Source organism: Phalangium opilio, unplaced genomic scaffold (assembly GCF_054372755.1).
Source record: "Phalangium opilio isolate 3A_F unplaced genomic scaffold, DU_Popi_V2 ptg000017l_1, whole genome shotgun sequence".
Taxonomy (NCBI): Eukaryota; Metazoa; Arthropoda; class Arachnida; order Opiliones; family Phalangiidae; genus Phalangium; species Phalangium opilio.
In genome coordinates this window covers 8,671,522-8,686,669 of record NW_028324151.1, presented here as the reverse complement: position 1 = coordinate 8,686,669, position 15,148 = coordinate 8,671,522, and the positions used below count along the sequence as shown (strand labels likewise).

Genomic DNA, 15,148 nt, shown 5'->3' with positions numbered 1-15,148 from the left:
ATACCGTTATACATTAAACTAAGCATTAACTATTATTCTAGTTTGAAGGTCGTGATGTAACTGCTTTTCACTGACCCCGAATAACATAGAATATAAGGTGAATGATTTCGTTATGGTTATAACAATTCTACGTCTTTGTGAAGGGGATGAAGGTTTGATAGATAAGATAAGAAATTTGAATGTAGGAAAGATAACAATTTTATGGAAAATATGTTTGCGATACCATCGATTGATTGTTGAAGTATAGGTGCTGCTGCAGCTAATGTTAAAGTATAGCAGCAGTTGATGCAGCTAATGTTAAGGTATAGCAGCAGGTGCTGCTAATGTTAAAAGTATAGCAGCAGGTTGTCCGAGAACATAGATTCTCCCCCTACTGTGATATGTGTAACTATGCCAGCACGCACAAGCATAATTTGATCGCACATCAACGCATTCATAGTGGTGAAAAACGCTTCAAATGTGATCAGTGTGACTATGCCAGCACGCACAAGCATAATTTGATCGCACATCAACGCATTCACAGTGGTGAAAAACGCTTCAAATGTGATCAGTGTGACTATGCCAGCACGCACAAGCATAATTTGATCGCACATCAACGCATTCACAGTGGTGAAAAACGCTTCAAATGTGATCAGTGTGACTATGCCAGCACGCACAAGCATAATTTGATCGCACATCAACGCATTCATAGTGGTGAAAAACGCTTCAAATGTGATCAGTGTGACTATGCCAGCACGCACAAGCATAATTTAATCGCACATCAACGCATTCATAGTGGTGAAAAACCCTTCAAATGCGATCAGTGTGACTATGCCAGCACATTGAAGAGTAATTTGATCGCACATCAACGCATTCACAGTGGTGAAGAACCCTTCAAATGTGATCATTGTGACTATGCAAGTACGTGGAAGAGTGATTTGACAGTACATAAACGTAGAAGTCACATGAATGACTAGATGGATTTGAAATTTGCTAGACAATGTAAAATTTCTTTTTAATCGTAACATGAACATTTTAAATATTGTTGTACAAAAACTTTATCTTTCATCCTTTTCTGTAATGAATGGGCCGTAACTGTTAATGCTAAAATAAAAAATACAGACGCCTTATAATCTTGTTGTGGTTGCAAGTCTAATTGCCAATTGCGCAAATGGGGAGGGGCAATCGAGAGCGGTGAAAATTAATCTTGGGTTATATTAATTCAAAATCTATAACGTCACATTAAAACGCGAACCAGGAAAAAAATCTTCAACTGTGATCAGGAGCGCCGATCATGTGGGGGCAGTGGGGGCCTGTGATTCGGCCGAGACTGGTCCCCCACGGAACGGGACATTTGGGCGCCGGTCATTTAGGCAACGCCGCTTAGGCGCCGGGACAGGTAGGCTACGCGACAATTTGGCACCGAGACAATTAGGCGCAGCGACATTGCCGTAAAATTTTCGTGAAAGATTTGAGATATTTAATAAAGGAACATGACAAGTACTTTTAGGCTTTTATTCTTTTTATTCAACTGACATCAGAGTTCAACCATGTTGTTGTTTATCTTCATTGACTTCCCAGAATAATATGCCTTTTCCAAAATATTGTTGTTTATCTTCATTGATTTCCCAAAATAATATGCCTTTTCCAAAATATTGTGGTTTATCTTCATTGACTTCCCAAAATAATATGCCTTTTCCAAAATATTGTTGTTTCTTTTCATTGACTTCCCAACTTTAGGTTATGTTTTTTTATTATTTTAGTACTGTCCAAATTGGGTTTTCGCTACTTTGCAAATTTCTTGCGACTAGTCCAAGAATTTCGGCCCATCGCGAGAAAACCACCTATCACAGACGAGAGGAAGGGTGGGGTGTGGAGGGTGTCGATTAGTTTCGTTTTTATCACTTTTTCACAATGGCGGAAGCAGCGTGCAGGTCAGTCGAGTCACTATTAATAAATATTGTCAACGTAGATGGCGCAATGATTTCTCAAATTTCATTGGCTCTCAAGCAACATATTTGCGCATTTGACCTCTCAAAATCAAAAGTTGGGTGTTTTGAAACGGTCTCTATCAGCCGTAATCTGTCTGAACCTGTGTTTAAAATTGAGGCGGGGACATTTTTTTCGTGAATTCTTTGTTGCTCATTTGAAAAATTTATGCCGAGCGATTTCTTGAGTAGAACATTGAATTCAATTTGCTTTGCTGAACTTTCATGTTTTTATTTGAAACACCGTGTTGATCTTTCATTGTAAATATTTTGTACAAAACTTTGCTGTAAAATCCACTAAAAATGTCAGCCAGGCAAAGGCCCAACCAAAGTCCTAATTGTCCACCCTTAATCGTGAAATTAGACTTAAGCCGGATAATTGTATATTATTTTAATTAAAGCTACGACTTACCAAGTTTGAAAAGAAGTCGGCTGCCTGTAAAATTAGGAAATTGAGATATTTGCAAAAGAAAATAGAAGATAGTATAATAATAGGGAGCTGCCAGACAGGTGTGGTTTAAGATAGCCCCACCCCACTTTCCACCAAAATGGCGGCAACTTCACAGAGTGAAAGGCTAACGAGGGAAGGCTCCTGAAAGGATCTGACGTTGGTAAGGGAGATTTTCACCCCTTTTCCCACTCCCTATTGGGCTTTCTATCTCGTTTGAGGGTCGTCCTGTTTTTTGCCCCCCCAAACTTATAGTAGCCAATCAGGAGGCTAGAGGTTAGATAGTGTGATTTTGGAAAGTAGCGTTGCTCAAGGGATTCTGGGAGAAAGAGCCTCTCCCTGTCCGCAGCCTCTAAACCCGTAGTCTCTTTTGCGGGAACTATTTTCTCTCTCTAAAAGCTGTGAGGAGGCTATTCAGGGAGGGGGTTGGGAAGTAGAGCGGTAGAAATCTAACCCCTCAATATATATATAATACTCAAAAGAGTATTATACTCTTCTATTTCCTCTTGATATTTGTAAATCGCCTTAACAATTTTAAAATCTAATAATGAAAGAAGGTACTGTACGTACCAGGTATTTTGGATTTGATTCGTATTTCAAGACATCTGATGTTCGTAGGTAGAAATGAAGCCTGAAAAAAAAATGGTCATATGAAGACACAATATATAAATCTACAATTGCATATATAAGATTTATATAGGATTCAAAAGTACTGTACGTACATTCCAATTCCAGTATCGTTTATTTCTCTAGGCTATGAAAAATATTATCAAAATTATTACTTTTTTTTTCTTCCAATGATTTTAGCAAGAGAAAATAGAAGAGAGTATAATACATTAGCCTCCTCGTGCTGCGCCTCGTTTGGGGGGCTAGCATCCCCCCTTTACAGCTTTTAGAGAGAGAAAAATAGTTCCCGCAAAACAGACTACTACGGGCTTAGAGGCGGCGGGCGACGATCCGCTACCTCCCCCAGATTCCCAAGAGCAGTGCTACTTCCCAAAAACACTATATCTAACCTCTAGCCTCCTGATTGGATACCTTGAAATTTTAGGAAGGGGGTAAACACAGGACGACCGTCAAACGAGATATAAAGCAGGGCTAAAGTTAAATTTTTCCCCAAGTATACTCACTCTTCTATTTTCTCTTGGCATTAGAAATGCAGTATAGCTTACGTTCAAAATTTCCGAAGACTGCGACACAGTGTAATGCACGGATCTAATTTTATAAGCAATAAGAAATTAATTAGCTATTAATTCATTAATTATGTTATTATAAAAATTATCTTTACTCGCAAGCGTGACTGCAATTACAATCGACCATATTTGCAAGAAGGTCTTCTCTCACTGAAGACAAGCAGCACTCTATAAACGTAAAAAAAATAATTAGAATGTGAAATACCCCTTTATGGAAGCGTGAGCAAAAGTGTATAGATATAAAAACAAAAAGTACACTTCATTAACAATTCCCTGCCTTTGGCTGTAGACGATGTGTAAACTGAGAAGCAAACTACCCTCCACTCAACCGCCTACAGAAACTAACCAATGAGGGAAGAGCTTCTTGACGTCGAAGGTTTATAGAAAGTAGTACATGATGCTGGCGATCCAAACGTTAATGTTTGGTACTAGAACTAGCATCTGCTACTTTACGAGCCTATTTACCGCGTGTTCTCTGTGCCACGGTCGGGGAATCATACGCAGAGGGGGTCGACACTATTCTGGGATAAAGGAGGGCTTCTCATATTACACGGCGCGAGCATGTTTCAACGAAGTGTACTTTTTGTTTTTATATCTTTATACTTTTGGCGTGTGTTTCTATTTCCAAAAGCCCTGCCTAACTGTAATAGGAATTTTATTTAAAAACGGAAACGAAAAATTTTGTTCTTCATATCACCATGGGCTAACAATACGGGGCACTAAACTCATAAAAGATATGCCGTCCAACAATCGTAACTCTGTTTCGTATTTTAATTTCTAACTCGAGCTTGTTTTAACATTATAGCATGCATGGCAAGGCACTCTGTAAAGATTGATTTGTCATTGTTATGTTTTTTGTGCATCTGTTTATAGTAAGGCTTAGAAATTTTACTTTAGCATTGCACAAATCGAGAAACAAAAAGTTACTTTGCGTTGTATTTGTTAAGGCGCAAATGTCGTCCGTATTTGGGTAATTCACCAATGGATCCTTGCAGTTACATTTCTTTTTAGCAAAACTGTTCCAGCAATCGTCAATGCAACGCTTAAGAAAAGTTGATTTATTATGTTTTACTTTTAGTATTCGTTTTCATAATTATCGAGTAGTAGCTTTTCTCAGCCCAAATTAAAAAGCATCCATTAGGTTCCCAATAATTGTTATGAGTCTCTAGGTGTATGTAGCGTCAATGGTCTAAGGTCAAACTGTTGTACCATGTAACCATTATAGCGATTTTATACTTTACTAACCTTGCCATGTAACAGCAGTTCCCGAAATAGGAACCGTGCTTCTAAAAGTCAGCAGTATAATTCAAAACTGCTGAAATAGCACTGTTTATACAGCTGTGAGAAATTCCTGATCCTACACTTTAACTTGCCTATCTATATCAATATCTATATAAATCAAAGTCCTGACTGACTGACAGACTGACTGATAATCAACACCCAGCCCAAACCGCTTGCACTAGTAGGCTGAAAATTTGCAGGAAGGTTACTCATAAGTATAAGCCGCGTACTAAGAAAGATTTTTCCAATCCGCCGCCATCTTAAAAAATTGGCGCCCAGAAATGTAAAAAATCTTCTCTATTCAACAAAGTCCGCGCGTTTCAACCGATTTCACAAATGTTTAGTACATTGGTTTCCTTTAACCTATAGATGGGCTGAATGGTCTTTTGGGTTCGATTTGTTGCCATATTTTTAAATGGCGGCTTGAATTTAAAAACTCTTCTTTATTGAATAATATGTCCGCGAGAAAAGTAATAAAAAATGTCCAGTCGGGCTGACGGGCAACGCCGAGTGCCTTCGCCCCTAGGGTGCTACAAAAATATAAGTCATCAGTAAAATCTACCCGTTCTTTATATCCGTTTGCTGGAAGTTCTTATTACACGCGAGCGACGCCGCGGGTAACAGCTAGTTAAGTATAAAAAGAATCGCGTATCAAGTACAACCTGACCTGACCTAATACTATTGGGGTTTCAAATAACCTGCCTAGGCCTACACAATCAAAAACTACTATTATCAAAAGCGGATTATGCTTCAGCCTAATAGGCTTCTGCTATTATCGTTTGTCACATCCCGGTTGTACTGCTCTTTAGGGAACTGCTGTATCGGTACGCCGCGAGAACTGAAGGGGTACAAACTTTAACGATAATTATTTTTCTAATGTCTTTAGGTATAACCATAAGTTTATAAGATATATTCCATATGTTTGTCACTGGTTACTGAGAGCTTGTCATGAAGTGACTTAATTAAAACGTCATAGATTCTCGTAAAGCGACGCCTGGTTAGGCACTGTCAAAGTCTTATTACAGACTAAATAGGAAGATGAACTGCAAAATTAACCGAGTTTGGTCAATTCTCGCTTGTCGTTCTTCTCGGTAAGTCTCTAGCAAGTATTGGTAGTGTCATACTTATGGAACATAACTTATGATATAAAGTACATCTAAAAATCCTACGTCTGTGTAAATTCGCTTCAACTTACCATTTTAGAAGCCCAATTATCACCTTGGCACTTATCAATGTATGGTTTCTTCAGTCTCTTTTCGTAAATCTGTATAAGTAACGTCCAATTGTGATTTTTAATGTTACTGAAAATAATGTGTCGAGCAAACCTGATTCATGCTGACGTAGGTGAATCTGTTAGGGGCAACTTGAAATAATTCAGAGTATAGTTGGGGAGTGATTTTTTGGTCTTCCGCAACTTCAACAGTAAGGCCCAAACTAGTCATTATCGAAACTGTCGCAAGATGCTCCTTTTCGTCCACGTTATACATCAGAGTTAAACCTGTTAGTCAATTTATCAACTGTATATACTATTGTAGATTCTATTTTGTTTTTTCATCGATCACTCTGTCAGTTTGTTTGTGTTTGCTTAAAGCATAAGTTCATAAGATAAGTTCCATAAGTTTTGCACTGGTTACTGAGAGTTTGTCATGAAGTGACGTAGGTGAAATGTCATAGATCCTCGTAAAGCGACGCCTGATGAGGCGCTGTGAAAGACTTAGTGCAGACTAAATAGGAAGATGGAAGTCCTGCAAAACCGATTGTAGTCAATTCTCGCTTGTCGTTCTCGAACTAGCTCGAGCTGTAAGTCTCTAGCATTACGAAGTGTAGGAAGTGTAATACTTATGAAACATATCTTATAAACTTGTATCAGAAGTAGGATAAGGGACTAGAAGTATTGAGGTAACCAAATTCATCACTTGGCGAAAGTGAATATTCTTGATAACACACCAACGGTTGGCCCTCTGGTAGCGGTTACTGAGTTTTCCCTCAAAAACGTGAGACGCTCGCGGTGGTAGACGGCCGAACAAGATTCAAGTACCCGCGTCCGTGTTCCGCGGCTTTATAGGATGAGGGGAAGGGGATAGGAAATGTTTTGGAACTCTACCAATTTTTTTTCTCTCTAGTTTAGGCGCGATGGAAGCGGCATAAAATCCTCAAATTTGTTCACTAGTGCCAGGATCTATTACCAATGCTAGAGCTCTTTACTTCTAGTCTCATCCTACTTCTGCTTGTATTAAAAGAACACGAAAAGGAACTAGATAAAAACAAGAGACGAAAATGATTTCTTAATTGCTACGTGTGGAGTTAGCATGTTACTTTCTAATGCGTCTCAGTTTTTTTCTTTTTATTTAGGTCAACAATTTTCTGCTATCTTAAAAGCACCTACCGCTTACGAAACCGTAAGAATGTGATTTTACATCGAAGTTGGTACGAAAGCAATTGTTTCCGAATGATCCAGTCTTGAGTCGAGTAAAGTTTCTTAAGGTTTTCGAAAAATATACGAATTGTTTTACGTTCAGTGATGGATAATGAAAAACTACCCATCTTACTCGTGAGAACATTTGTAACTGTTGAACAAACAGGTTTGAATGAAATCGGACTCTTTTTGCGAGGCGGCAGTCTTTTCTTCTTCGGTTAGAAGCAAGTAGAAATCGTAAAATGACATAAGTTTTGAAAAAACCTGGCTTTTAACGTTAGGACAGTCAAATTGTCTCAAGTCTATTTCAAGAAACTGCAAATTAGAAGTGAAGATTGATAGTTTATAATTATCTTTAAGTTTCTGAAGAAATATAACCTATGAGCAGCTTTGAATCGATCAATACACTATTGATAAAACCGTTTTTAATTCAGTTAAATGAGCTTAATTTTTTGCAATGTCCTTTAACGTTGCGTTGTTCAATTTACCTTTTAAAATAACTCTAGTAATAACGATATGTTTCCTCAAACATTTCGATCGCTTTCAAGCCGCTCAAACAGTAGCGGCGGATGGTGTTAATTCCGTTATGGGGTTCCGGCCCTGCTCAGATAGTATCAGCTCTGCTTAGCTGTGAAATTTCGGGCACCATACCCATATTATCCGCCGTTCCTGCGCTCAAAAACTATTGTCAAGCTTACTTCGTAATCCGGGGGCCTATGACAGATATGTCTCAAGTGCTGCGTAGCGCCTTCCAGCACCTTCCATTTTATGGCTTCTCTATCCGTTGCCGCTGCTCGTTCGCAGAAATATGACTTTTGGATCCTTGTAAAGAACAGAAATAGTTATCTGAAGTTCGTAAATCAGATTCTCTTAGTTTGGAGTTGTAATCTATATTTGCATAAGCAGGACATGTAAGCTGTGACCCTGCCAGAGTTTTTTTCCTACGTAGGCCAACAATTTGGTGCAGTGCCGGATCAATCACTAGGCACTGTATAGGCACGTGCCTAGGGGCTTCTGATGCTCAGCCTTAAGCTATCAGCTGTCATATTGCAGTGAGCCCCAGAACGCCTAGTGCCAAGGGTGTTGATCCGGCACTGATTTGGCGCCCTTGTACCCTCTGTCATCTCTAAAAATAGGGGTCCCTTCGGGTCAAATTTTGGGGCCCTGTACCCTCTGTCATCCCTAAAAATAGGGGTGTCTTTCGGATCAAATTTTGGGGCACAGTTTTTCTGAACTGTCTCTAACATGTAGGCTATTAGCTTACGAGATTTGGGTTTTAACTTAGAACATTTGAAAATAAAGATGAAAATTGGTATAAGGGGGAAGTAAAAATAGGGAAAGTACAAAAGTTCAACACTATGACTGGCCTTCTAAAGGGAAGGTTCAAATGTTGAACAGTATGACGAGCCTGCTAAAAGGGGAGGCTAAAATGTTGAACTGTATGAAGGGCCAACTAAAAGGGAAGGTTCAAATGTTCAACACAATGAACGGCCAGCTTAAAAGAAGGTTGTAATGTTCATAAAATATGACTTACTTGTTTGTATTACACAGTACAATAGTAGGGAAAGTAGCCCACTCATTTTCGTCTTTGTGCATGGTCATAACGGTGGGGTATTTGAAATAGTCGATCAAGAAACTGATGGTATAATAGCTACAAGCGGCTAACATAACGAGTCTTGTAAAACTGTTTCCAAGTCGTTTCCATTTTTGAAGGGATTGCGCATTTTGCTCTAATTTTCGGTTTCTTCTTGATGATCTAATTGGTATACTTGGGCTAATTTTGCTTAAATTTTGATTTTCACTGAAAGAAAATACCGTAAAAAATTCAAATATATATGTTTCAAAGTTGCGACACGTTTTTGCCCAATTATAAATATACGTATTTTTTCACTTGAAATTTTCTTGAGATTTCAAAGATCTCTTTTTTTCTACAATTTCCACGTAAGGCTTTGAACTATACGACCAAAATGTTTGTGAAAATATCATTTTAAAGCCTATGATAAACAAGCCCTAACGACAGTGAGATTATTTGTGGGCCAATAATAGACTTAACGAACTACCATATAGCACGCACTTTTTTCAGTAATGTACTATATCACTAGACTCTTTTCAAAAGTCAGAGGTAAGCTAGAGTCTGGTATTTGCCCACATTGATTTCTTGTCTATTTATGATTTTGTTTAGAGATGGCCGATACCAGGCTTAACCCGATACCGATCGAAACCGGTACAAACATGAACCGATACCGATCGATACCGATATGGTATCGGTTCATCCCTACAGGCGCGTACTAAGAAAGGTTTTCGCTTATTAGTTGTTAGATAAACTGAATTCAGGTACTTTTTATATAAATGAGAACTCGTCACGATTGTAATTCATAGAAATGAGATATTATCACCATCATTACGTTACGAAAACGCCTAAAAATGTCATGTAGCGTCATATAACGCATTTTAAACGAGTATCGGTTTAGTATCGGTATCGAACCAACCGATCCGATACTATCGGGAAACCCTGAGTATCGGTGCCGATACCGATATGGTATCGGTACCGGTTCATCCCTAATTTTGTTAGTCGAATTTCTAAAGCTTATCTAAAAATTACACACGGCGTTCGGGTAATAACTGAATCATACCATTGCCGATACTTAATACATTTTGGGAAAGATACCATTTAGGGGTGAAGCAGCTAAGGTATTTTCCATAGACCCCTGTAGAAATGTTTAACGTGTTACACGAGAGCGTTCGCGAAAAAGCCCTCTTACAGGCAAAATGTTCTAATAATTTAACAAACATTAACAGGAATTGACAGAAGTACTGCTCAGGATGATAAAGTCAAGGGAATTATTTATCTCGTATTTGATTCGGTTTAGTAACTTTCCTCGAAATGTTCTGATGTTGGGAACCATCATGTTACAATACTTCTCTCAAAGAGAAGTATCATATACTTCTGATATTTTTTTATACTTTTTTCGATGAATTACAACAAATAAAACAGGAAAATGGTTTTCCTTTGTCACGAAGAAGCGTGGAAACCGCTTAAAAGTTGATCTGAGCCTGAACGGTGAATTGTAGAGAGAAAACTAAGCAATGGTTTTTTACCCCTGCATATCCATCAGGCGATATCCTCGTTGCAAGGTCACCAAAGAAGTATCATAATGGTAGACGTGTAGAAGAAGCTAAGGGTTGAAGAGAGCCTGAAAAGGCTCAAAAATCACGTGGTACCAACAACCTTGGACGATGACAGTTTTTTGTCCCCCATCAAACTTTGTGTTTTGTATCGTTTAAGACTAGCCAATAAATTTCATCGATGTTAAAAAAGTGGGGTAGGACCCTCAGTATCGGGACATACAAGGGGGTTGACCCATAGCCATCTCTGCGCACTCTCTGCACCCAAAACACCTAAAGCGCAGGCGCGGAAAAGCGATATCGAAGGCAAAGTTTTACCACTTGTCTTTCGATCTTAGTTATATCGAAGAGGCTTATTCTGATTCTCTATAATAGACCTTTTCGACTTAAGAAAGGGGTAGGCAATCCTCAGTATCGGGACACATTGATACATTGCCGTCTCTGCGCACTCTTATTATACAAAAATACTACAGCGCAGGCGCGAAAAGCAAGATGGAAGGCAAAATTTTACCCCGTGTCTTTCCCTCTTAGTTACATCGAAATGGTTTATTCCCCGTCCATGTTTTATGCAAAGGCAACTTGATAAACCGAAACGTGAGACTTAAAAATCATATTAGGCACTACACCAGGCTTTTTAAGCTGTTAATTAATTTTCCTTTTGTTTAAGTGGAAACCAGTTGTAAAGTTAATTGCATTTAAAGATATTACAAACCTTGTTAAAGAATTTTGAAAATCTTGGTGATATTTCAGACTCAAATCCACTTTATTGAAGTCTCGTGTTTGATAAAAACCTAGACTTCCAGGGTAACTAGTATACATATTGCAACCCTTTCGTCTTAGAGAAATTGAAATGCCACGACTGATGGTAACGTTTCTATTATAAATAATGATGACAATAATGACGTGCTTCTTATATTGTCTCTCATCTATTCATTAAAATTCACCGCTGGAAGGAAGTTATTATATTTATACAAACATTTCGTGACTAAGTCAGTAAAAATTGTATTACGAGAAAGAAGTTCCACTTCAAGTCCATCAAGGTCTTGAAACGCGAAATGTCAAGAAGTTGAAACGTAAATGGAAGGGGGCACTTTACTCAATCGTGAGAAACTATAAATTGAGGCGCGTGATCCCATTTTTTTTAAGGAATTGCTACCATTATGGTATGAATAACGAACAGCACTGTTTCGGACGAGAGTAAATGCCGAGAAATTATAAAAATTTTCAAATGATAAAATATTCATTTGATGTTTAGTTTTTGTCAAGGTATATGTCGGTAACTTTCGGTTTACGACTGTAAAACTAAATCTCTGACTTCACAATAGAATTTAACAGTTGATTAAAGAAAGAAAATTTGACAATTTGAAATTTTTAAAAAGAAAAAAAATCAAAAATAGGTGTTGGTCTACAACTGAGTGTAAGTAATCTTAGTGAATGAACTAACTAAAAGAATCAAAAATATAAGAGTTTTAGACAATATTTAGGTATCTTGACCTATTGCTTTTCTTGAGAGAATTCATTCAAATGTCAGTCGAGGGGTTAGCCGCTTGAATAATCAGGTGTACAAAACCGCAGAAATCGATTACTTGATTTCTAGAATTCTTAGAAAATCATCAGTAATCAAAATCATTCTTGTGGGTAATCAAAGGTAATCAGAAATCTCCGATTACTAGTAAACTTTTGTAATCATCTCAGTAGTCACACATAATACAACGAGGAATTCGAAAATGCAAAATAAAAATCGTAATCAGTTGAAATATAAATAATCACTGCATTCATTGTAATTGACGAAGAATCCAGTGGTAATCACGGCATTCACCAAATGTATCACGGGAATTCATTGGAATTCAAACGGAAATCACAAGTAATCTGCGGCAATAACGGGATATCAGTGTAAAGATTATGGAAATCACCGAAAATAATCGTAATCACGGAAATAAAGGAATTCATTCGGTAATCATCGGAATTCACATAAAAATTCAGAAATTAGAAATCAGGTTTACAAAATTTGGGCGAATGACTAGCCCCTCGGTTTTTCCAATATCTATCTTTAGTTATTTTTATTCATGGGAAAACTCATTAAAATGTCAGCGCGTTATTTTGATGACTCGCGAGGCCACGGGGAGTTGACTTGTTCAGCTCCCATATATTGATTTAAGCCTTCCATTAACTTCCTTTTGTCTTTTGTTTTTCTGTTTTCTTTTTTCCAATCTATAGATCATTATCTTAAACGCAAAACACGCACGTGATGTTTAGCGATAATCGACAAACATTTTAATCGATTTATACTAGAAGTAAATAGGGGGAAGTACGTATCTCCAGCTTCAGCTAGCGTAAGGCGTCCCTTTTGCCGTAAAAACACGATCTGCGGCGCAAAGTTTGAGTTCATCCAATCAGAGAGAGGCAGCTTTAGCTAGTGTAAGGCGTCCCTTTTCCCGTAAAAACACGATTAGCTGCGCAAAATTTGAGTTCATCCAATCAGAGAGCGGCAGCTTTAGCTAGGGTAAGGCGTCCCTTTTCCCGTAAAAACACGATCTGCGGCGCAAAGTTTGAGTTCATCCAATATCGAGGGAAATGTTTTACACTCGCCACCACACGGTCATAAAGCTAACTAAAATCCTTGAACCAGCTGAACGAAAAGAAAATTGTTTTGGGGAAGTGTATACATCCTCGAGTTCCCGCCAAAATCCATGACTCGACGCCTTGCGAAATCCCCTTTGATACGTACATGAACTTCTCCTATTTACTTCTGATTTATACTAATAAATGAGCATAAAAATCTTAAAAACAAAATATTCCTAAAATTATCAGTTTGTTTTATAACTTTTTCAAAGTTTATATTTAGGGTTGTAAACTTTCGTAAATTTTTACTAATTAAACTGTAGGTTTATTCAGTTTTCAGTATTTTTAAGGAGTTTTTGATCGAGATATCGGGAGTTTAATGGAGACTGCAAGCAGTAAAATGCCATAGATTAAATTTTGCAAAGACTTTGCCTTTAACCACTGTACTCTGTACTTAAGTACATAGGACTCATCGATCTCTAAATGGTTTAGCTAACACGCGATTAGGCACTTATTTTATTGATGATTTCGAACCATTTTACGATGACGTTTTTTATGTGTTTCATAACTGTTTAGTAATTTCTTATTCTATTTTTTTCTTTCTTGGAATAGTGCCCTAGAAATGTTTCACAAAACTATCTTATCGTTTAATTCAGATTAAGAAATAAGTTGGGACACCAAAATAATACCTCTCCGAATCGAGAGGACTACCTACAAACGTATTTACTCAGATACGCAATTATAGGGACTTGGCAATTGGGGTTTAACTCCGCCCCCAGAGCCATTGTGGTATGTTTTTTTAAAAGAATGAAAGCTATATAAACCCCTCCTTTTGGTATGTTTTTTAGCACTAGTGGAAGGTTGCATGACGTAGTACTGCCAAGTCCCTATTGCTCGATGTTGATTAGCAACTGCAGAAGTTAAAATTTATGATTTAATTAAGAATTATTCAAAGCTCTATTCATAATTACTATGGTTTGTAAACACTATCCTCTCTTTATACCTCAAACTATATTCTTAGTTTGCCAGCATGACTGTTTAGCATTTGTCTAAACTATAGCTGAATTATAGCCGTGCAATGAGAGAATGTTTGCTGGGTAAATATAAGGTCCAAAGCTATGACTCGATTACGATCAGACCTTAACTGACGCGATGTAGTTGACGTTAAGAAAATTGGTTTTTTTTAACGACCTACGACTATATATTTCAATATGTAAATGAATTTTTTTTTGGAAGTAAATGCTTGGAATAATTTGAATAAACGTGTTGAAGTTAACCATATAAGAATCACAACCCTTGCATTTGTAAGAAATGAAGTAGTGCTACTTATTTCGTTTCATTGAAAATTTTTATTTATAAAATACTTTTATATTTATACATATATACATGGATTTTTACAAGTTAATTAAAAATTAAGTTTTTAATTATAGTTTTTAATTATTAGAAAATTGTTAAAATTCATTCAACTTTTGGAAAACCGATTTCCCTGAGTTTTCTACGGATTTTTTTCCCGTATATTTGTCAACTATTTATTTCCCTGAGTTTTTCTCTTAGTTAAAATCGGTTTTTTAAAATGAAAACCGAAAACCGAAAACCGAAAACCGAATCAGTCTTTTTTTTGTCAAGTTTCAAGGGTAGTCCAATCTCGGTCCAGCATCGGAAATCGGGGCAGTCCAGGGTCAAATGGTCATTCCGGGGGGCGGTCGAGGTCGGGTGGTCCGAAGGTCAGTTCAGCGTTAACTATAATTCAAATCGGTATGTTCCCATTTTCCCCAATCCCATAATTCCCTAAAGGAATATTTGGCCCAAAATATTTTTTTCCTGTTTCGCCCAAGCCCGGAAGTTGAGATCTAATTTTAGCCTATAGAAGTAAAAAAGACCTAGAAAAAATTAGCCTTGTTTGACGCTTTAAAAAATTTAGAGAAATATTAAGGTATTTTTAATCGTGTATAAAACGAGTGTTGTTAATTAAAATCTATCATTCGGAAAATCGAAACTGAGTGGGTTAATACGACAAAACGAAAACCTGCGCCCATTGTGCGCGGACAACTCTTAATGATTAAAAACCGCGTTAAAGATCGCGCGTGCTGGCGATGTTCGGTCGGTGATTGTAAAGTTACGGCAGCCACTGTTGATAAATCGAGCATATACGTTA

The 15,148-nt window shown here is 37.5% G+C and overlaps 1 protein-coding gene across 1 annotated transcript; it reads right to left on the bottom strand.

Moving 5' to 3' along the window:
- Positions 1 to 2,134: 2,134 nt before the first annotated feature.
- LOC149702938 (pickpocket protein 28-like) lies at positions 2,135 to 7,433 on the bottom strand. The gene is made up of 10 exons (XM_089867157.1): positions 7,283 to 7,433; positions 6,215 to 6,387; positions 6,085 to 6,153; positions 4,536 to 4,650; positions 3,704 to 3,776; positions 3,588 to 3,630; positions 3,138 to 3,169; positions 2,986 to 3,046; positions 2,380 to 2,403; positions 2,135 to 2,314 (listed from the first exon to the last, which is right to left on the bottom strand). Exons 1-10 carry the CDS (start codon positions 7,431 to 7,433, stop codon positions 2,135 to 2,137), a joined length of 921 nt encoding a protein of 306 aa, XP_089723283.1.
- Positions 7,434 to 15,148: the final 7,715 nt, after the last annotated feature.

Excerpts from the sequence above, each read along its gene's own strand:
- LOC149702938 (XM_089867157.1), bottom strand. The coding sequence starts at position 7,433 with ATGGGTAGTTTTTCATTATCCATCACTGAACGTAAAACAATTCGTATA. Across the intron at positions 3,631-3,703 it reads AATTGCAGTCACGCTTGCGA|ATCCGTGCATTACACTGTGT; the intron begins GTAAAGATAATT and ends TTATAAAATTAG. Across the intron at positions 3,170-3,587 it reads AGTCTTCGGAAATTTTGAAC|CCTAGAGAAATAAACGATAC; the intron begins GTAAGCTATACT and ends TATTTTTCATAG.